This window comes from Lepisosteus oculatus, chromosome 14 (assembly GCF_040954835.1).
Source record: "Lepisosteus oculatus isolate fLepOcu1 chromosome 14, fLepOcu1.hap2, whole genome shotgun sequence".
Lineage (NCBI taxonomy): Eukaryota > Metazoa > Chordata > Actinopteri > Semionotiformes > Lepisosteidae > Lepisosteus > Lepisosteus oculatus.
Window position 1 is genome coordinate 8,470,549 of NC_090709.1, and position 23,225 is coordinate 8,493,773.

The window sequence follows — 23,225 nt, forward strand, 5'->3', positions numbered from 1 at the left end:
TTCTGAGAATAAATTGGGTGGGTGAATGTAACCGTGTGGTAAAGTAAAACAGTCTCCTTAGATGAAGCCCTACAGATGCAGCCCCTGAAAGTGTATAAGACTTAAAATTTATAGTACTGCTGACACACATGGAGCGTCTACATCAGACCAAAATAGCGATGTGTTCGCTTAATTGTGCTGAGGATCTCCTTATGAATCTGTCTCATTCATCAATGGAAATAGAAGCTGTCACTGTAAACTTGGACGTGATGTTCCACAGTGTGCCTTTCCCCTTGTTGTGTTCAAGAGTACTCACTGTGTGAGCTCCTCACTGCGTTTCCTTTTCTTTTCCTGTGATTATCTACATGGAGTGTTGTGACAAAATAGTCTTGAACATTTTCAGTTTGTGAAAGGAAACACTAAAGAAAATACAAGTGATTAACTTTTAAAATATCGACAGTACAGCTAGAAGAGTGGAAGATAAAATACGATTTATAATTAAATTCACAATACACTTAAGGAAAACACAAACGCCCGAACAGGGACTTGAACCCTGGACCCTCAGATTAAATGTCTGATGTTCTACAGGCTGAGCTACCCGGGCTCTACACGGTGAATGACACTGTTGTGATCCTCGCAAGTCACATGTCTCTTTTTGTGCCGAAGCGCAGTCATACAGTACCTGACCCGTCTGGAAGGTCAACTGACAGACTTTATCCAGAAGCGACGGCACCACTCCCAGTAGAATGAGTGAGAAATACAGCATGACATGGGGAGGTAAGGGGCTCCCACAATTCATCTTTCCTCACATTACTGATTTTTTCAATAGCATTTTGACCTTTTTTCACTGTCAGATTTTTTCGCATTTAATAAGATCTTAAAATCAACAACATTAAGAACGAAAACAAATGGAACATTTTTTGGAACAACAATTAAAAAAAAACGTTTCAATGCCTTGGTTCTATAAGTGTGCACACCCTTTATAAAGGGAGTTGTAACTATGCTGAAATTTAAAGAGCATTTCTGTAGAGAAAAAAACATTTTTTCTGCTTTGATGTTAAGCTCAGGGAGCCTGCCTTTCAGAAATTATATCTCTAAACACCTTGCGCAGCCTCCCGAGAGACTAACAAATATTGTTTTGAGAAATTGGCTAACCCACCGGAAGGCACTAACGTTTCTCTTCGTTAAAGTATGTCAGTAACTGTTTAACCCAAAATGTTTGTAATTGTGAATTTGTTAAAATTCAATAAATAGTCTATCAGCAGCAAGAAATTATTATGAAAGTAAGGTTTTTTTTATATCATAAACTGTAAGACATGAAGAGAGTTTACAGGTCGTATCCTTCGCTTTGTCTTTTAAATTAAGCGTTCGGGATTCAAACCTGTGTTCGGACTGTTGTGTTTCTTGAATTTCTTGCAATCATCAGATGTCGTTGTTTGGTCCATCAGTTTTTTTCTCGGTTGTACAATGGAATTCGCGCAGTTTTCAGCTCAGTGTGGAGTCCAGAGGGAGGACTCGCTCGCTGAATGATCTCTCAAGAAATCCCGGTTGAGATTCAAAAGGTGTCTTCTTCAACAGCCACGACACGTTTGAAGACCTCTGGATTTCCTGAATATGACATAAAATTAGTTCAAATCATTTGGTAGTTAACAGAACTAAATGCTTTAGAGGTACATTTAAAACAGCAGAGCAACACCGTAGCACTTCGAGTGTGCCCGAGTTTAATTGTGTGAACTTGGCTCTCTATGAACATGAGCAAAGAGTTCACATTCAACAGAAGATTGCAATGTGAGCACAGAAATATAAAGCACCTGGAGATGCCGGGACCTCATACATGCGAAGCATGCGCTCTACCACTGGGGTATATCCCCAACAGACTTATTAACAGAACTGAGATGTGCTGATGCTCTCTGAACACAATCCACCACTAACGAAGGATGCCTGCAGTTTCCCACTTTTGTGTTTCCTCTACTACAGAGTAAATTGATAGGAATGAAGAAATAAGGAAGGAAAAATAACTGCATCGAAGCTTCCAGAGATTGGTTAAAATGAATCCGTTATTTTTATATCCAGTCACACGGGCGACGATGATTGATTTATCGACGGGGAGTGCTTTTTTACCTCCTCACTCGACTACCTTGATTAAACTACGCATAGAACAACAGCAGTACAGATGATTTTCATGGACCGACTTGTTTTGTACAACTCGAGTGATAAAAAGGGCGAAAAAGGGCGAAACAACGCTCCAACCACAGGAATGGTAACAGGAAGGATCATGTTATTTAATATGTCCTTTGGAGATACCTTGTCAACGCACACAGGCGTTAGAGCTGGACAAATAATTGATAGTGGTGTTTGTAAACAATCATTAAACATGTTATTTCTAAACCAGGAAGAAAGGAGCAGACTTAAACTTTAAGAGACAGAAACAACACCTTATCACAGCTAACATTAATTAAAATGACATCACAACAAAAGAGCGGAGCCTTGAGTGAATCAAATTAGTTTTCATTGGACGTCTGTCTCTTCATAACTTTGTAGGTGAGAGGGAGGATTGCGGAAATGTGCCGGTGTTTCTCAGAAGTGCGTTGGTGGTATAGATGCCTTCTAAATAATTGAGCCGGGTTTGAATCCTGGTAGGTGCATCCCCAAATCTTTTCAAGAAAATCTGTGATCCGGTAACATATCTTTTGAAACTAGCATTCAAGGTAGGATACGTGTTCTTATATACCAAAAAACTCTATAAGGAAAAGGCAGATCTCTGTACACAAGACGGCAGTGCGATCTTAGAATTCCTGTGTTGTTGACGGATTCAGACTCCTTCTCAGAGGTCTTTGCTCACCAAATAACTTTGCAGCTGAGGAAGAGCACCCCGGAAAATACCAAACACAACAAGCGAGCGTGTTGGTTGCTCTTGCTCTTAATGCAAGGAGCTGTTTTTTTTAATCATTATTAACCAAAAACATTAGCACAGGTAGGTCGCATTTGTGATTATGTCACTTCTCTGCTTCAGCAAGGTCAATAAAATACTCTGAAAGTAGTAAAGCAAAACTGAACTCAAAATCATATTAGGAATTCTGAGCGATATATCCATACAGGTAATCCAATAAGAATGTTGAAATATTTGAATATCATCTCTCTATATATTTCGCTGCTTTTTACCAGGAGTAAAACTATTGGATTGAAGGAATGCTAACCGCTGGGTTAAAATGTATAATTGTTATTTGGAGAAATCTGTAAACTCGTGATCTTATATGTTTTAAAAGACAGCACAGGAAAAAACGACAGTGCTGATTATTTTCCGGAGACAGAGCACTGATGACCTTTCCGAGCTGATTGATAAAGCCCACCCAGTGGATACTCTAGCAGAACTTCAAAGAACATTCACCTCTGTATCCAAAGAAACCACAGGAACAACATCAGGAAGCACAATTAATTCCCCTTTTTTTTCCTGTAAGGTATGCTATGTGAATTCATGAAGTTAATCCTCTGATCTCTTTTGAGCATGAACAAAGTATTTCTGATGGAGCGCTCTGTTCAAAGATAAGCTATTAACCCTGCCAACGATTCGGCGTGAAGAATTAAAAGTTTCACAGACAAAAGCAGCTCACCACCACAGCCAATATTAAATTTACTTGCCGGTACACTATCATGTGCACTGCCTCAAAAGTGATCTCGGCAGATGTTGTTCCCTACATAAAGCTGAACGTGCCAAAGAGAATTTCTGTTGAGGAAACAAAATATTTTTTCTGCCTTGATGTTAAGCCTGTCTTTTAGAAAGTCTATCTCTAAACACCTCCCGCAGCCTAACAAAAAGCGCTTTTACTGATCGTATTGCAGGTCTTAAAACACTAACATTTGGCAGCAGTGGGATTTGAACCCACACCCCCAGAGAGACTGGAGCCTAAATCCAGCGCCTTAGACCGCTCGGCCACGCTACCGTCCTCCATGTCCATCTTCCTCACATTCCTGGCTTGGAAAATGCCGGGGGCTTCAGCTCTTGTCGTCGGATCTAATGATATCATGACATGTGGAAGTGACTGCACCTTCATCTTCCGAGATGCTTTCAATAGCACAAATGCTACTTTCACCGGCACAAACATAGCAATAACAAAAGAGGTGGGTTTCATCCTTTGTGCTGTTTGTAGGGGCGCAACTCTATGTCGCAACTCTATGTCGATCTACTGACTTGAAGAGCAAAAATCAAAATCCTCTGCTATTACTGTTGCTTTTTTCATAGTTTCTTTAAATCCTTCATTTGAACATAGATTTTGACGACTGTTCCAAAGGGGCACCCTGTCAATTCCGAATACTTTTCAAAAATCTGCCTGCATGTTTGATTATTGTCATTTCATTTCGAAAAAGTTCAATATTGATCATAACTAAAGAAAATAATGATCACGAACAAAAAAGGGATAAAGATGCGAGTCGATCTTGAATCACAGCTGGGTGACACGGTCTTCTGTTCTGATATGGTTGTACGAGAAACAGGAGGAATCGCCAATCTCCTATAGAACATGAGTTGAATCAGGAGTGAGACATTTCGTATACTCGTGCATATGTCAACGCCTGACCTACATCGTAAAACTAACATTAAGTTGTCAGAGACATTCATTTATATACAAACAAGAGACAGACCAAGTAATAATTCTACATTAGTTCAGGTGGGTAAACCTGAACTAACTAACTAATAAACCTATTAATAATTCTACATTAACGTGCCTACACTGATCAGACTAATTGACATGGTCTGATTCAGAGCCTGTGCAGTTCGTGCTAATTACAACAAGGACAGTTCTGAACCCTCATCACCGAACTGAGCACAAGTTCAGCTGTTCTCCAGTTTTGTTACGCATGGTTTTTCATTGCAATTGAGTTCAGAGCTGGAGCTGTGTTTTGGGTAAGTTGTCGAAATTCGCATGAGGCTGCAGACAACTTACCCAAAGTGTTTTCTATAGCTTTCAGGTGCAGTTCATTTATATAAAAGAATGTAAGTGGTATAAACTCAACAAGCCAGACGGCAGTCGAACCTATAATTTTCTGACACGAGGCCTGACGCGTTATTCATTACGTCACTGACCCTGCTATTGCAGGGCTAAAAAAACACGTTTTCTACATTTTTGTCTGTTTAAAAATCACTCTCTTAAAAAGACAAAGGGTTTGTGTGTCGCGCAAAAAGTCCGCTTCATTTCGAACGCAAATAAAAACCGTTTTGTTCCAAGAAATCATACATTTGTCACATCCTTCATACTATACTTCCCTCTTGTATTAGTAAAGCATTTTGATTTAAACTGAACAATATATGAAAGGTTTCATCTATACACTTACAATAAGTATACGAATAAATACTCGGAAGAAGCTGCAGCTCAGGTATTAGAGAGATTTAAAATCAGATCGGAGGATTTAGAGTCCAGAGTGAAAACCAACAGCTGACACAGGTCTTTTATAGAACCGTTTTGATTTCCTCTACTTTGTCCCCGTGACGTCATTGTCCTGCTCGCAGCCGAGCCCGACACACATCTGGTTTTTGTCGCTGGGCGCACACCCTGCGGTCCATGTGGGTCCTAATACCCCAGTACAATGACGGGGACACTAAACTGTAAACAGGTGCCGTCCTTCGGCTGAGACGTAAAACCGAGGTCCTGACTCTCTGTGATCATTCAGGAGAATGGTGGTGGTGGAGGGGAGTCCCCATTACCTGTAAAGGGCATTGAGTGGAGTATCCAGAACAGCGCTATATAAGTGTAAGCAATAATGATTATTATAATTATAATGTAAAATGCAATAAAAAAAATCAAACTTTGATTCAAAATAGATTAATGTAAAAACTGATAAAGCTAATGCTTTTTTCAGTGCTATATCTACTTTTTTTAAAAAAAGCGAAGTCTGTCGCGATTGTGAGAGTTAGAGAATGTGTTCCAGCGGGTGCCTTCATATCATGAGCGTCAGTCTCGCCCGTAGCTGTGAGAAGGTTAAAAGCGCACAAGTGATCTGTAGACGATGTTCGGGGAAGAAATAATTCTGTTTTCAGCACAGGGAGTGAGAATGAGCTCAGCCCGGCTCCCAGCAGAATCCATTCTGGTTTGGTTATTGTTAGACTGTGCGTCTGAGGCTCTTTGGATCGCAACGTAAAAAAAACAATTGCTCACATCGTGTGACTTCCACGACAGGAAGGAAAGATATCACTTAAAAAAATCAGAACTGAAGATTTGGATCTTGGGCCTCAACTTAAAAATAAACAGAGTTTAACGACAGGAAATTGATTCCAGTTGTCAGATCGCGTATACGTATACCTTAGCTTTGTGCAACAACCTGAAACTTTCAGGTACCATAAATAATATTATTGCTAAACATATGCCATTCTAATCTGCAAGCAACCAGAATATAGAATACAAATTTTTGTATAAAAATGCATTAAGTCCTGTTCTACACCTGCATGCTTTGGAAGCACTGGCCTACCTGTATCAAAATATCAGATTGTGTTTCTGCAACATTTCGTGCATAGTACGCCATTTTATCTAAAACAGTCACAACGAGGGCTTTACATGCAGTCTGGGGTATTTTCCCCTTTTATATTTTTGCCACTTTATATCGAACCTGTTATACTCCCAGAAGTGCACAGTAGCTTGTACTTAATAAAAATGTACAATTTACCACTGGTATAAACAGATGTGTGCCGTGTTTGCCTTTGTAAGCATTTGTTTAAAAAATAAGTTCACAATACGATAAAAACACAGAAAGCACAAACTTTATAATACAACGATACAAAATCAATACCAAATCATTATGCCAATTAAGTAACTATCCTTTGAAAACAGAGAACACCTTTATATCTACAAAAAACTTGACATTTGTATGTATTTTTGAATTACAAAGCAGATAGTGTAGTCCCTTAATTCAAAGATCAGATCTTGGCCAAAACAAGACAATCAGACGTGGGCTGAATTCGGAACAGGAGCCTTTGCTTCCTCGATTATTGAGCTTTTGATCAATGTCTGAATAAAACAGATTTGCTTTTTTGACTCTTTGATTAAAGTACACGAAAAGCACCTTCCTTCGAGCTAGAATCAAACCAGCGACCTAAGGATTCCCTGCTGACTCCACTACAGTCCTCCGCTCTACCAACTGAGCTATCGAAGGTATGCGTCAGTATTGCTCTCTGGCACATACTGCCCAATGAAGTAAAATGTGAAATGGGTGATTTAAATCCCACTTCGACATCAAGTTTCCAACTCGTTTCCTTAGTCTTGTTTACCTTGAATTTAAGCCACGAACCAGGATTCTACTGTATAAACTTCCAGGGATATTACAAAATGTTTGATGGGTCATCAATCATTCCAGGCGGAAATTGATTCCTTTTTTTTCTCGAGGGAGCATATTAAACGTTTCATTAGTATCGAGATGAGGATCACCAGTAGACACAAAACAGTTTCTTTCTGTCTTTATTAGAAAGTAGCGTTTGTGTTACATTAATAATATTTTCGTGGAAATAAAGAAGTTGTAAATTTTAAAAATTTTTATTTGAATCGAAATGTGGTTTTGAGTTAAATATTAGCGTGTTCATGTAATTAGTTTGTGTTTGTCATTACTATATATATTGCCATGTTACCAGAATTTGTAACTGAAGTTTACTAGTTGTGTTTTTTATGATGATTAGACATTTGAATACAATATTGTACAGTATATAATGTATAATTTGAACTACATATTGTTCAGGTGTGAATAATTGTATATTTTAAGAATACATTTCTAAAACAAATCATTGGCTTTATTTACTAGTTTCTACACCTATAAAAATCTTTCTTTGATGTATAATAGACATCAAAGAAAGATGTCTATTATACATCAAAGATGAGCAGTGTGTGTCGTGTTCACAGCTGATAACTAGAAGATGTCTGGAAGAGGCAAAGGCGGAAAGGGACTCGGGAAAGGAGGCGCTAAGCGTCACCGTAAGGTTCTCCGCGACAACATCCAGGGAATCACCAAGCCTGCCATCCGCCACCTGGCTCGCCGTGGGGGAGTGAAGCGGATCTCCGGGCTGAACTACGAGGAGACCCGCGGGGTGCTGAAGGTGTTCCTGGAGAACATCACCTGCACCGGGCACGCCAAGCACGCCAAGAGGAAGACCGTCATGGACGCCATGGACCTGGTGTACGCGCTGAAGCGCCAGCGTACCCTGTACGGCTTCGGAGGCTAAACAGGAGCGGAGCTTTACTACCGGACCCCGACATATAAACCCAAGTGACCCAGTGACATTTGTCACTGCTGAGGTTGCTTTATGGGTCTATTTTCTATACTGTGCTGATCAATTGGAAATCAAATGGCAAAAAAGACCCGTTCCCACACCTAAAGTCAAATATTAGGAATCAAAACAGCTCGAGTGCATGGAAGCACACAACTTTATCAAGATTTCCAAGTGCAAGATCTTTTTATTCATAAAAGACTCTATTTATGTTGTATGATAAATATTAATATTAATACAGAATCTTTTTTCACCAAATAAATGGGCTTCCTGACTTCAGAAAGCCTTCTAGACAAATACTAAAAGAGCAAAAATTCAATTTGGTAAATGAAATGAAAGCACATACCCTACCAAACCTTGAGTACAGGCCATTCAGGATGATAATACAAAACCATTTATAATTCAACAAATAAAACCTGTCAACTGGTAATCACCACTTATCATAAAAAAATAAGTAGCAATACACAGTAGGGGACTCTTGGGTGCAAGTTAAATCCATGCAAGAAGGGGTTTAGTGTTATATTTCCAAATCAGATATGCAAATGAGAGATCTGGCCCAGCCAATCTCAAAGCTCCCTTGGTCTGGAATGGAGCTGCTCTCCTCTTCTAGTTATTCACACTGGAGTTAGGTTACATATTAGCACATTTCATCTAACAGTTGCTCCAGAAACAAAAAACGTAAACAAATGACCTGGAATGTGACCACACCTATGAGAATGTAGTTCAACAGATAACTTGTAAACCTTGTCATAAGATTTTTTTTGTTCTACAAAATATACTTTATTCTGCAAAAAAAACATCTCAAAAGGAACATCTCACACATATTAACACTCCATGTAATAAAAAACAACGGCGGAACGGAGATTGATTGTCCGTTAACAATCATTGCAAGTGGGGGCGGATTTGTGCAATTAAGAGAGTCCCTCCAAACCTACCACTCGCTATTGTCCTTTAATCCCTGTATAGGGCCCAAAGTCCTTTCCAGTGCTCCCTCGCCGTGGGGAAACCCCATTTGGCGACGTGGCGCTTCATCCTCCTCCTGAGGTCCACCAGGATCCTCTCCTGCATCTCCCTCGCCCCCCACTTTATGTTGTCCCGGATGAGAGTGTCCCTCGCCTTCCACAGTCCTTGTTTTGTGAGGGACAACAGCAGCCCCCGCAGGTCCTGTGTCCCCTTGTCCAGTCCGGTGGGTGCCAGCCCCCAGCAGAATGTACTGGTAACTGAGCACCGCACCCGTTCCCAGGAGTTGCATAATGTTGTCCATTCTGCCCCACACCGCCTTGGCAAAGGGGCAGCTCCAGAACACGTGTTCCTGAGTCTCCACGACAAAACACGTGTACCGGGGGCAATGCGGATTCACGGAGATGGAGTGTCTGTAGAGGACCTTTCTGGTAGCCAGTCTCTTGTGTACAGCCATCCAGTTGAGGTCCTTCAGTTGGTTGTTAAGTTCTTTGGGCTGTGTCCTTTCCCTGGGAACCTGCAGCCTTTCGTCAGCGACCAAATGCCCCCTCACCTCTTTGTACAGGGCTCTGTGGTTGGTGCAGAGCTCTGGCTGTCTCGTGGCCTCGTACCTCCTGCTCCACTTGACAGCGTGGGTGTAGAACTCCGGTCGCATCTCTGCCTTGGGCCCAGTGTTTGACCACTGGACCAAGTGCCTCATTGGGACGGAGAGCCACAGCCTGACAAAGTACTGGTACTTGTGGCCGATGGGCTCCCGCAGCGCCCGACAGAGCTTGCAGTAGACGATGCAGTTGAGTTTCAGGAGGGCGGAAAAAGACCCATATGCGTAGCGGCGAGACGGGAAAAAGGCCCGGGCTCATTAGTGCAAAGAGTTCAGGAATGCCGTATAGAAACCTGTGCCCTCAGGGAGCGGACGTGGGGCGCCCTGGTGCTAGGTGGGTCTCAGGACATCCAAACGTCAGTGCTGAGCGAGGACAGAGTGCAAGACCCGGAAATATTTAGCCAAAGGGAAAGAGAGGGACAGGAAGGACAGCAGACCAGAAACAAGGGACAGGACAGAGAAGGACCGCCCTCTGGCTGCATAGGGCGTGACACTTCTACACAAGACTGTACAGCTCTACAGAGGTAAAGGATGAAGAAATTCATTTTTTTTACCTCAAAGCTAGAAAACATTTTGAGTGAAGAAGATAGGGAAGTACTTGAGGAGGATTTGACAGTAGAAGAGCTGAGAGGCTATGGAGAGCTTACAGAAGGGGAAAACTCTGGGTGCTGACAGGCTCCCTAGAGGGGCGTCTGCTTTTACTACTTGCACGAATGAAGGCAAAAAAAAGCCAATCGATGTGAACGAACGGCGCTTTGCAGAGGAGTACTGCCTGACTGGATCGTTGATGAACGCCAGAGGCCACACCGACCTCTTCTCGGTTTTCTTCAATGACTTACTAAGGATCTTCTTCACATTCACCCATGCAGGGGAAGCCAGTTACACCAAAGCAAATGCAGGAAAGTGCATTTCAAGCAGAGACCAGGAGGGACTTGTTTACACCGACAGTGGTCGGAGAATGGAACAATGCGCCCAGCCCTGTTGCTGGAGCCGATTCTTGATGAGATCTTGGGCTCACTAAGAGGTCCCCGCTGGATGCTAATCTTTCTGTTGTTCTTGCAGGTTCTGCGCTGGTTTTGAGCCGACAGAGCTCGTCCTGGTCTGTCGGCACAGCCCAATTGCAAATGATCGGCTCCGCGTACAGAAGGAACGTGCATTTGGTACAAGAGTGCACGAAGGCACCGGAAATACATTGGGAACAAATGACCGGTCTCTCAAGACCTCTGTGAAGTACAGGAGCGTGCAAAATGAGGCTGTTTCCGCCCGGTCTCGAACCGGGGAACTTTCGCGTGTTAGGCGAACGTGATAGCCGCTACACTACGGAAACCTGCAGGGACCGCTGCTGGTGTCTCGCTTGCGTTTCGGGCTGAGAAAGGGATGCGTCACTTTAGGCAGGGGGCGCTGGAGAGAGGAACAAAGGGCGCGATGAAACAAAATGCCGAAACCCGGGATCGAACCAGGGACCTTCAGATCTTCAGTCTAACGCTCTCCCAACTGAGCTATTTCGGCAGTTCACAAAGCCCACAGCCACCTGCTCCAGCCTTCCTGTGATGCGGCATGAGCGCACCAAGAGTAGCGGGAGAGTGTTGCAGGAACGTCACTCAGAAGGAAAGCCACCCAGGTGCGCCCTCTGAGCTCTGTCCAGCGCATCTTCCTCGCATGGACTCCTGCCTGCGACGGGCAGGAAACAATTAGCAAGAACAGAACGACCTTAGGTTGTGACACGTGCAGGTATGAGGGGTTGCCGGGCTACTTTGGAGCAGAGCTTGGGCGGAGGGGGGGCGGGAAAGCAGACAAAGAGGTGACACCTCAAGGTCTGCACGATCACAGCTCTCCGCCGCCCCAGGCTTCCGCTCGATAAGCTACTGGACACACCCGCCCCTCCTCACACAGACCGTGGAAAAGCCCCCGAGTGGGAGGGCTCTCTCTTCCTCCCAGGAGCTCTTGGACACGACGCACAGACAGGGCGCAGGGAGCTGCCGCCTGCAAACGCGGCTCCAGGCAGGACTCCACTCCGCAGGAGCCGCAGAGCAGAGGAGATGAGGGCAGCTTAGCTCCAGTGCAGAGACCTGAGCTGTTGTTGCTGCGGACGCTGTCTTTTCTGCACTCGGGGTAGGAGTGAATGTTGAGTTGCCCTTAGAAATGAAGCAGAGCACTTCAACGGCACGGGTGTGTGTGTGTGCGTGCGCCCTCGTGATTCTGGGAGACAGATCGAACCTGGGCTAAAAGAGAGGGGGCTTAGCCCTCTTCCATTTGCTAGTTCAAAGTTGTACAACCCATTTGTATCTGCTAGGCGGCGCAGTCGTCATCCACAAAGAAGGCTTTGAAAAGGAGTAGCTTTTCTTTCACCTCCTTAGAGAAAGGACTGCCTTTCACTTCTCTGTTTTCTTTCACAGCATCGTGCACCTTTTCATTGCTCTCGCTTTCAGAGCCTCCGCACGGCACACGACTCGACATCAGGAAGCACATTGATGTGAAAGCAGGAAGCGCTGCGACATGCACTGTGCAGATCCCGCCACACTAAGAGGTGAGTGGGTCTGTTCGATGCACAAAGAACGCTTTGATAAGCGTCAAAGGCAAGTCATTCCGAGTTGGTCATCTGTGTTTTCCGTTCAGACGCGAAATGCTGAAATGATCTCTCGGCTCCTCGGTTGTCATTTCTGCTCCGTAAAGGAATCACAGCACGCGTCAGCTTCCAGCACGGTGGGTCGGGACACGATGCCGGGGGTCGGAGAGAGCGATGTCTTCCTCGTTAGTATAGGACCTGTCACCTGTGCCCACCTGTCACGCGAGAGACCGGGGTACGTCAGGACGCGCATTGAAGTGAAAGCAGGATGCGTTGTGACATGCACTGTGCAGATCCCGCCACACTAAGAGGTGAGTGGGTCTGTTCGATCACAGCGCTAGGCGAATCCCCAATCCCCTTTTGTGCGTGGCGACAAAAGAAGGCTGTTCCCGCCCGGTTTCGAACCGGGGACCTTTCGCGTGTGAGGCGAACGTGATAACCACTACACTACGGAAACGGTGGTAAGACGTGCCCAGCGGCCCAGTGCTGAGCTTCGCCAATGCGATTCAGCTGCTTCCAGTGCCTTTATTGGAGTGCGCTGATGGACCGTGCTCTCTCTCCAGAGACCAGCACGCCTGTCATGGACGGAGCAGGAAAGACCGGGGTAAAGTTAGCTCGAAGTTCGAAAACGATTTTGGCACGCCTGTAGCGCTTTCACGAAACCTCTTAGAGTTGCGAGAATGCTTGTTTTGTGTATAAAATACATTGTGGATGCTTTCTCAGCCTTTACTTTTTCGATTTTATGACATTTTTTTGACCATGCACGAATATTCTTTTGTCCATATCTTCGCAATGGAAGCACAGAACGCCGTCAAACCAAATGCATTTTAAAGACCACGACTTGTGGATATTTCCACAGCCTTTACATCAAACTATCAGTGAGCTAATTATCTTTTTTTAAACCTCCGGATTTTCATCGATGCGTAATTACGCAGGAACTGGAACCCGGGGGACCGCTGTGTGCACACGTTCACAACGCGAGAAATACTGTTCAATACGGCTTCATGCGAAAAAGCCTTATATGACCATAGGAAGCAGAACAGCGCAGTCTCCCATTACCCAGACTGTAAACACGGGGATAAAGCTTTGTTTGATTTCTGAAACCCTTCCTTTACGCCCTGTTTTCATTCAGGTAAGGGTCAACTATATTCACAATACTACTGACAGCAGGAAGATTAAAATATTATTTTCTCAGCAGCTTATTAAAAACAGCTCCCATGATGTTCAAACCGATTTTTTACACAGAACACTGACACAGCTTTGCATTCTGAATCTCTTTTTCTCATGCTTTTATTTAATATGGCACAATGCACTGGGATAGGGGTATTCTGTTCACAAACCAATAGCATTTAAACCATAGCACCCACAATGCAGCAAGTGTTTTGCACACTAAGCAGGTCCTCTGACTTTTCCCAGCTTTGTTTTGGGTTGTGGAACCTTTCTTTATATTTTTTAGGATTTTCTGAAGATAACACTACAGGTAATACACTGGGATAGGTGGGTCATCTTCATGGCTCAATAGCATTTCAAATACAGCACCCACACTGCTGAAACCAAGTGTTTTACACACCAGACAGGCCCCAGAACCTCGTACAACCTTACTGTGGCTGTGGCTCCTTTCTTTATTTTGTAATGAGTTTCTGAAGATAACACTACAGGTAATACACTGGGACAGGTGGGTCATCTTCATGGCTCAATAGCATTTCAAATACAACACCCACACTGCTGAAACCAAGTGTTTTACACACCAAACAGGCCCCAGAACCTCATACAACCTTGCTGTGGCTGTGGCCCCTTTCTTTATTTTGTAATGAGTTTCTGAAGATAACACTACAGGTAATACACTGGGACAGGTGGGTCATCTTCATGGCTCAATAGCATTTCAAATACAACACCCACACTGCTGAAACCAAGTGTTTTACACACCAAACAGGCCCCAGAACCTCATACAACCTTGCTGTGGCTGTGGCCCCTTTCTTTATTTTTTTATGATTTTCTGAAGATAACACTACAGGTAACACAGTGCGATAGGTGGGTAGTCTTCATGGCTCAATAGCATTTCAAATACAACAACCACACTGCTGAAACCAAGTGTTTTACACACCACACAGGTCCCCTAACCTTATACAACCTTTCTGTGGTTGTGGCCCCTTTATTTATTTTTTTAATAAGAATTTTAGTTTTTCAATATGGCACCATTAGACAGGCGGTACATGGGGATTGGGGGGTGCTATTCATGAGTCAATAGCTCTTCAAGCACAACAGCCACAGTGCTGTAACCAGGTGTTTTACACCAGACATTTCCCCTAACCTTATACAACCTTGCTTTGAGTTGTTTAACATTTCTTTCAAATCACTTGGGTTCATCAATCATTTGATCATTTTTCAGCGTGGAATAAACCTATTACTTGTTCCTTGGAGATTACCATCTGCTGATAAGATATGATCGCTATATTGACCATATACAATTTCTTGCATAAGGAATTCATATTTTGCATACCGAAGGTTAGGGGAGCTGTCTGGTGTGTAAAACACCTGGTTGCAGCACTGTGGCTGTTGTGCTTGAAGAGCTATTGACTCGTGAAGAGCACGATGTACTATCCCCATGTACCGCCTGTCTAATGGTGCCATATTGAAAAACTCATAAAAAATTAAAGAAAGGGGCCACAGCCACAGCAAGTTTGGACGAGGTCCGGGGGCCTGTCTGGTGTGTAAAACACTTGGTTTCAGCAGAGTGGGTGCTGTATTTGAAATGCTATTGAGCCATGAAGATGACCCACCTGTCCCAGTGTATTACCTGTAGTGTAATCTTCAGAAAATCCTAAAAAATTAAAGAAAGGGGCCACAGCCACAGCAAGGTTGTACGAGGTCCGGGGGCCTGTCTGGTGTGTAAAACACTTGGTTTCAGCAGAGTGGGTGCTGTATTTGAAATGCTATTGAGCCATGAAGACGACCCACCTGTCCCAGTGTATTACCTGTAGTGTAATCTTCAGAAAATCCTAAAAAATTAAAGAAAGGGGCCACAGCCACAGCAAGGTTGGACGAGGTCCGGGGGCCTGTCTGGTGTGTAAAACACTTGGTTTCAGCAGAGTGGGTGCTGTATTTGAAATGCTATTGAGCCATGAAGACGACCCACCTGTCCCAGTGTATTACCTGTAGTGTAATCTTCAGAAAATCATAAAAAATTAAAGAAAGGGGCCACAGCCACAGCAAGGTTGGACGAGGTCAGGGGGCCTGTCTGGTGTGTAAAACACTTGGTTTCAGCAGAGTGGGTGCTGTATTTGAAATGCTATTGAGCCATGAAGACAACCCACCCATCCCACCTGTAGTGTTATCTTCAGAAAATCATAAAAAAATAAAGGTTCCATAACCCAAAACAAAGCTGGAAATAGTCAGATGACCTGCTTAGTGTGCAAAACACTTACCTGCAGCATTGTGGGTGCTGTGGTTTAAATGCTATTGGTTTGTGAACCAGTGCATTGTGCCACATTAAATAAAAGCAAGAGAAAAAGAGATTCAGAACACAAAGCTGTGTCAGTGTTCTGTGTAAAAAATCGGTTTGAACATCATGGGAGCTGTTTTTAATAAGCTGCTGAGTAAAGAATATTTTAATCTTCCTGCTGTCAGTAGTATTTTCAATATAGTTGACCCTTACCTGAATGAAAACAGGGCGTAAAGGAAGGGTTTCAGAAATCAAACAAAGCTTTATTCCCGTGCTTACAGTCTGGGTAATGGGAGACTGCGCTGTTCTGCTTCCTATGGTCATATACGGGTTTTTCGCATGAAGCCGTATTGAACAGTATTTCTCGCTTTGTGAACGTGTGCACACAGCGTTCCCCCGGGTTCCAGTTCGTGCGTAATTACGCATCGATGAAAAACCGGAGGTTTAAAAAAAGATAATTAGCTCACCGATAGATTGATGTAAAGGCTGTGGAAATATCCACAAGTCGTGGTCTTTAAAATGCTTTTGGTTTGAAGGCGTTCTGTGCTTCCATTGCGGAGATATGGACAAAAGCATATTCGTGCTTGGTCAAAAAAATGTCATAATAACGAAAAAGTAAAGGCTGAGAAAGCATCCACAATGTGTTTCCGCCAGGGAGTAAAAAAAAAAAACGCACTATGGTATCTCAGAATTGTGACTTAGAATCTCAGAATTGCGACCTAAAAACTCAGAATTTTGACTTTATATCTCACATTTGCAACTTTGAAATAGCCCATATTTCATTGTCTGTCCTTTTGTTACTGTAACGGATTCTTGTGCCCTCGCCGCTCCCACCCTGCTTCGTGCCTCACTGTATTGGCTCGAACCCAGGCCTTGCTAGCTGAGGTAAAGAAGAGTTTATTTTTTATAAGTTTCAGATTTAATAATTGTGAATTCCTCTGGATGTGAAGTGTCTATTTCTGTATCTTATTTCATATTCTGTCTCCGTTTTTGTATTTCTGGTGTTTCAATATATTTTTTTTAAAAAAGCCCACCGGGTACTATGGAAGCCTCACTGGCGAAAATGGGATTCCATACAAAATAATGTAATTATTATTATTATTTCTTTTTTTCATCATGGAATAAACCTGAGTTTACAGGAGTAAAGGAGGAAACAAATGCAAACACCGTTTAGAAAAAACACACACGTCTCAGGCCTTAACCATGACAAGAATGGAATTTGAACCTAGATGAGCAGAGCACAATGGATTAGCAATCCAAAAACTCCTGACTCCTGTTTAATTTTCTTTTCGCTTGCTCGATTTGTAATACGCTCCTCAATCCTTACAACCGATAAACAAAACGGCTTCATGTGCCACAGCATTCTGCTGCAGGTACGGGTTGCACCGTGCATTAGGCGAACCCGAATTAAATATTTCAAATATGTGAAGAATTTCATGAAAAAGATCACAGCCAATGTCAGCAAATCGGAGCCTGTAGGCAGCTTCAACAGAACAAAACGATCTGAAGCCGCAATTCTTTCATAGTATTGTGACACTCTAACCACGTTGTTGCTATTACTGCTACTTCTGCTGCCGTTGCTTTTAACTCTACTCAGCGGGCAAGTAAAGTTGTACAAGGAATAGACTACTTTGAGCCGTCCAAATTCCATAATGTGAATTTAAGCTTTTTTTAAATTAATAACAGCATTAGTAATACAATGCGTGCTCAGAAACGTTACTTATTAGCTTATGAAGCAATATTGTTTCGACAATTTGCGGTCTTCAAAACGTAAACGCTGAAGTTTTTATACTTCCTTGTGAGCAGATCACCTTTGATTTAGAAAAGGAAAACTTACTCCCCTGTTGCTTTCATTGCAATATCTGAATCGAGACCCAAGCGCTAAGAAAGCTGAAAAACGCAGAAGTAATAAACCCGATTTTAATTTAGATACACATTTTCTAATGCAGCCTTCATTACAAGACAGTTTATTTCTCGAAAGCGTGTTATGTAAAAAAGAGAAAAACGAAAATATATGGATGACAATATTTAAAAGATGAAGATTTTACTTTTGAGAAATTGTCATTTTATGTATCTAGATGCTTTTCAACCACTGGTTTTAGACCTTTGCTATGCTTCCTGAATCATTTTCAGTGTTATAAACTGGGTGTGGAGATAGCGATCACTTTGTAGAGCAGTTGATAGGCTGGAGCTGTTCAGACTACTCTTGTTATTTCTCAAACGCTTCCATCATTTTTCTTTCACGCTAGGACGCGAGTGTGTTCATGTGTTTGGTTTTCGTTTCACTGATTCTCATTGAAGATTTGGGAATTAACGAAGAAAGAATCAGTAGCCAGGAAGGCAGAAGCTTTGGTTCTCAACGATCTTGAAGACACGCCCATGTAGAGCAGCGTGTGATGATTTGTACTACAAAAGACCAAGTGCTCAGTGACGTCTGCGTTTACCGTTGAAACTTTTCATCTCAGGTGCAAAAGCAGTTGTGTTAAACATAGCTGAGTGGCACAGCAGAAGCGTGCCGGGCCCATAACCCAAAGATCGATGGATCAAAGCCATCTTCTGCTATACACGTTTTATGCACGATTGATAAGCATACCATCAGTTTAATGACGTGCATTGAAACTGATTTCTTCTCTTGTGTGTGCAAACTTCACACTTACGGTGCTCTTTAATCTTTACAAATATGCAGATGCCCAAATGTTTCTTTGGTTGTTCTCAGATCCTTTATAGATTCCTCAAATCCTTCAAATGAACATCCATATCAGCACAATTATGTTTATATATTTTAAAATTAAGGGACATACAACAAAAATATCAATGTACATTTGTACTGTGCTCATTTAATAATGATTGTCAAGGATTGTCAAGCTCTCCAACAACTCTGTGTCATAATTTTAAAATATTTATGCTAAGGATACACAACGGGTGTATAAGGCATTCTAACTACAGCCAGCTGAAGATAAAATTCCACACGTGAAAATGGTTTAAAACACGCACATTTCCTGCAAAGTTCAAGAGGGCTTTTAGCGGAGATTATGTTTACATCGAAACAATCCGAAGCGCAAATTTCTTTGAATTCTAAATCAATCAGAATTTCAGAGCGACACATAAACGTTTTCTCTGTTTAAAAGTGAGATTTTTTAAAACTGATAAAAATGTAAAAAACGTTTCTCACTTAGAAATTTTAGATGGGGTGGTGTATTACTAGTAGCGGCGCTGAACTCACCATGTGCAATTCAGTTATGTGACGGGCAAATGGTTTAATGGATAACGTGTCTGATTTCGGTTTATAAGATTGTCGATTCAACTTCTATCGGTGTTGTGTGATTTTAAATCAGGCTCCTCAGAAATAGATGTCCGTTATGTAAATGAACCGCACCTGAAAGCAAACGTTGGGTCTGGTTTCCTTTTTTTCCTGCATGCAATAGCAAATCATTACAAAACAAGGACGCTAATGTCCAATAGCGTTAGTCATTTAAGTAAACATGAATATACTGTAAGGTGTTAGTACATGGGAGTTTCAACCACAATAAAAAAAGGGCAAATTATAATTACAGGCTTCAGACAATTTTTCATACAAATGTGACCAAACACTCCCTAACTTTTAGGTTTGCTTGAACCTGTAATAATAAAGAGGTCTGAAACTTCCATTCTCTGATGTTACTGTCTCTAAAGCCAGACGTGATGTTTTGCGGATATGCAGTGTGTTTTTCCTCTTGTCGTGTTCAAGATGATTCGCTGCATAAGCTCCTGACTGGGTGTTCTGTACTGCGCTGTTATTTTGTTCAGATTACCTATGTGGTGTACAGATAAAACCCGACTGCGTGGTGTAATCTCCGGGGTCGGCACCAGCAGCACCTGCAAACTCCTCAGCTGACCTCGACGTGATTTGAACACGCAACCTTCTGATCTGGAGTCAGACACCCTACCGTTGCACCACGAGGTCACTCGCCACAAGGGCTTTTAATTCACCCAAAGAGAACAATCAGCGTCCCTGAAAACGATTGTATTCATTCTCTCTTGTGAGGAGCGCCACTCTTCCAACGAGGGTCTCTTCTTCCCAGACCACAGATTATTCTTTCCGCCCGGCTCTCTCACAGAGAGCAGACACACCGTCTCCACTGATGTATTTACTACATCTATAGATTTGACCCCCTACAGCCCCGGTATTCCTGGACAGGATATTTACCACCAGCCTCGTTAACTTCTCATCTTGACCTCTCCCAGGAGGAGCACAATTAACACAGAATCCTCTCTCCATTTAGCAAATAACACAAAACACTGTTTACCTGTCAAGACAGAAAACCGGGCTGCTCCAGGTGAGGCTTGAACTCACAACCGCGGCATGACTCCACTGATCATGTCATTTTACAAAGCCTGAACCAGGAAAGCGACTGTAAGTCGAGCAGTTATGGCGTTGTTTTAATACTTGCCTACTCTTTCAATTTTTCGGTCAAATCTTTTATTTGGGAGTACTTTCAATTGATGTTAATCCTTGTCCCGATGCACGATTCTGGGCCATGGTGCATCTTGAATAATGTTCTTATAGGCTTCAGTTTGGAAAAGTGCGCTCTTCAGAAGCTCCCGAAACCGCTAATGGTTACATAACACTTAATGCAAAAGCAACGTTCGGGTTTGAAAAAGAATATTACTTGCTATGAATACAAACACTGTTACAGGAGGCGTGTTAGGGCTAATTTATCTTAGATCATCAATTCATCTTACATTTCTTCTCCATCTATATCAACAGCGTAATCCCTACTGAGCGCTAAAGGCAGGTCCTGGCAATACAATCTTCTTTAGAAAACATTTTTCAAACTATTTCCACTACCATACGTAAAGTGAAAGATACTGATTGCATGCAACTAATAAAATCTCTCTTCCAGGGACGTTGCAGCTAGATACAAATTACAATCCAAAATGTATCAGCTTTAAAATTTTCTTTTGGATCCATAAGACGATCAGCATAAGACTCAAAATATACCTGTGTTTGATTGTACAGCATAGATTGTACAGCATTTATGTTTATATTTATGTTAAAATCAAGGTAAATATATCAAAATATCAACATCCAACTTCACAGTGCTAACGTAACAATGCTTCTCAAACAATTCCGCGTTGTATTTCTAAACTCTTTAAGCAGAGGACGCAACAGGAGTATAAATGATATCTCCCGCCAGTCAAAGATAGTTTTCCATGGGTGAATATGGTTTTCTGGGAGTTGCGATGTTGGTCACTATTGGACTTCCCCAGTGATATTGACTCAGGCACTCAACTGTTTAAGTGTTGTTGTTGGACACAAGCAAAAGACTCGCATTTTCTGCAAATATAGAGGGTTAAGGTTTCGGTTTTAGCAGAGACAGTGTTTACATCGACAATAATAACAAGATCATCCCTGGGTGGGTTCAAACCACCAACCTTTCAGTTAACAGCTGAACATGCTCACTGATTGCACCACAGAGACTGTTGAGAGAGGCTTTTCTCCATTCACATGCAATTGCTTGCATTTTCATGCCAACCGGCAAGATTTCTTCTGCACTGATAGCCAAGAATTAAATTTCATTTTTCACAAGCTGTATGAATTTTTTGAAAAACAAGTTGTTGCAGAAAGGAAATGCATTCATGCATTAAACTAAATCAAGCCCTATGTGGTTGTGTCACAGTAAGGTGAACCCTATGGGCGAGGAATGTTCCTGCTTCATGTCCGACTATGCCACCTAGCAATACAAACGGGGTGCTAGGGCCCCTCTACATTACCACAGGTTCTTTTTATCTCCCAGAATCACCAATGCTCACACAGACCAGCGACAAGCATTTGTATTGTATAAGTGCCCTTTTTATTTTCCAACTACATTCACATTCACTGTCACCCAAAAACACAATGAAAACTGTATTCACAGCAGCAAAAGGTCCTTCCCAGGGGCAGCAATCTTTCCTGTAAAATACTGAAGAGAGGCTACTCGAACGTTTCTACTTAGTACCTGTAGTCTCTGATGGCCCACTTGAAGGAGACGGGTATCGCCTAGTCCTGTTCCCCAGTCTCCATTCAGATAATGATAGAAATCCTCTGCGGGCTGTATTACATTCCCCTCAGTTTGAATCGGCTAGCTGTGCCAGTTTCCTTGTTCCTCACCTTCAGGTGTTAAATGTCTCTGTACAGTACCTCTGTTTCAATGCCAATGTCTCTTGTTGTCGTCAGTTACTGAACCAGTAGATCCTTGCCTCCAGGTATTAGAAGTCTCTGCAGAGTACCTCCGGGGTCTTGCACTCTGCAGCTTCCCTTGTGCTGCCTGTGTCGTGTCCAGGGTCCAGTGGGAATCGGGAGCCCCCTTTGTTCTGTCTCAGGTGTTTGTATCCCACTCCTTAGCCAATCCCTTTCAGGGAGTTTTCCAATGTCCCTGACAGAATCGGATTTGCCCAGTATTTTTCCAGGAGGAAGCTTGTGTTGTTTGAGGGGTGTGGGTGTGCCGAGCTAGGTGTCATGGGACCTTATCAGTTCACCCCTTGGTCTGGCTAAAACTGGCTCAGCGACTCCTCACACCTCCAAGTCTCGATACCTAATTGTCCCTGCTAGGCGGTATTCATTAGGACAACTGCAGTCGCCTCCCTTGAGTGAGAGGCAACATTGACACCATTATGGAAATCAACATAACCTAATCAACCCCAGCCTGTTACTGCCTCAATGACCCACATCCTGTAACACTAATCAACATAACCCACTCAATCCCAGCCCGTGACTGCCTCAATGACCCACATCCTGCAACACAAGCTTCACCTGGAGCACAATGGCTGTGTTTTCAGCTATGGAAACTTACCGTTGACTTTAAGTCGGTGTTTGTGTTGCTTTTTCTGCTCGATGGATCTATATTAATGCAGGCACACATGCTTCCACGGCAAGTTATTTTATTGCTGTTCACAAACCAACACACTGCAGACACCTCTGATACTCTCACTGCTTGTGGACCACGTGTTCCTGCTGTCAGCCTACTATACCAAGTTCATGCAGATCTACAAACATTACTGCTCTAGTACAGGAGTGAAAGATGAAACGAGAGGTCACCCACTTTAAAAAAGCACATTTGTCAAAACTTAAAATCGACAACGATGGGATTCAAACCCACATGTGCAGAGTATAATAGATTAGCACTCTATCGCCTTAACCACTCCATCACCTGGTCACAGAAGTTAGCCTCCTGACATGAGTTAGTGCTCAAGATGGTCGTCTTTCCTCTACTCAAGGATCATTTTCCTCTTCCACCTGCGATTTCACCATTTTCCTTGAAGATGTCAAACATAAAAAGCGCATTGAGGTCCTTGGACTTAAAAAAAAAAGAAAAAAAAACATAATTGAGTAGTAGTTTATGTGGTAATTTCAGGTACAATGTAAGAACTTAGTTAACTAGTCCCACAGTAATGTAATGATAGGGGTCCTATCAAT

At 42.7% G+C, this 23,225-nt stretch overlaps 1 protein-coding gene and 8 non-coding genes across 9 annotated transcripts; 1 reads left to right on the forward strand and 8 right to left on the reverse strand.

Annotated features, from left to right (window-relative positions):
- Positions 1-510: 510 nt before the first annotated feature.
- trnak-uuu (transfer RNA lysine (anticodon UUU)) lies at positions 511-583 on the reverse strand. The gene has a single exon. It is a non-coding gene; the product is annotated as a tRNA-Lys (tRNA).
- Positions 584-3,838: 3,255 nt separating this feature from the next.
- On the reverse strand, positions 3,839-3,920 carry trnal-uag (transfer RNA leucine (anticodon UAG)). The gene has a single exon. It is a non-coding gene; the product is annotated as a tRNA-Leu (tRNA).
- A 3,111-nt stretch (positions 3,921-7,031) lies between these two features.
- On the reverse strand, positions 7,032-7,119 carry trnay-gua (transfer RNA tyrosine (anticodon GUA)). The gene is given in 2 exon segments: positions 7,032-7,067; positions 7,083-7,119. It is a non-coding gene; the product is annotated as a tRNA-Tyr (tRNA).
- Positions 7,120-7,870: 751 nt separating this feature from the next.
- Positions 7,871-8,176, forward strand: LOC138242849 (histone H4 type VIII-like). The gene has a single exon (XM_069198428.1). It carries the CDS (start codon positions 7,871-7,873, stop codon positions 8,174-8,176), a length of 306 nt encoding a protein of 101 aa, XP_069054529.1.
- Positions 8,177-8,482: 306 nt separating this feature from the next.
- LOC138243765 (U7 small nuclear RNA) lies at positions 8,483-8,538 on the reverse strand. Its single transcript, XR_011192383.1, has one exon. It is a non-coding gene; the product is annotated as a U7 small nuclear RNA (small nuclear RNA).
- Positions 8,539-11,036: 2,498 nt separating this feature from the next.
- trnav-aac (transfer RNA valine (anticodon AAC)) lies at positions 11,037-11,109 on the reverse strand. Its single transcript has one exon. It is a non-coding gene; the product is annotated as a tRNA-Val (tRNA).
- Positions 11,110-11,218: 109 nt separating this feature from the next.
- On the reverse strand, positions 11,219-11,291 carry trnaf-gaa (transfer RNA phenylalanine (anticodon GAA)). Its single transcript has one exon. It is a non-coding gene; the product is annotated as a tRNA-Phe (tRNA).
- Positions 11,292-12,732: 1,441 nt separating this feature from the next.
- Positions 12,733-12,805, reverse strand: trnav-cac (transfer RNA valine (anticodon CAC)). Its single transcript has one exon. It is a non-coding gene; the product is annotated as a tRNA-Val (tRNA).
- A 6,856-nt stretch (positions 12,806-19,661) lies between these two features.
- Positions 19,662-19,733, reverse strand: trnaw-cca (transfer RNA tryptophan (anticodon CCA)). The gene has a single exon. It is a non-coding gene; the product is annotated as a tRNA-Trp (tRNA).
- Positions 19,734-23,225: the final 3,492 nt, after the last annotated feature.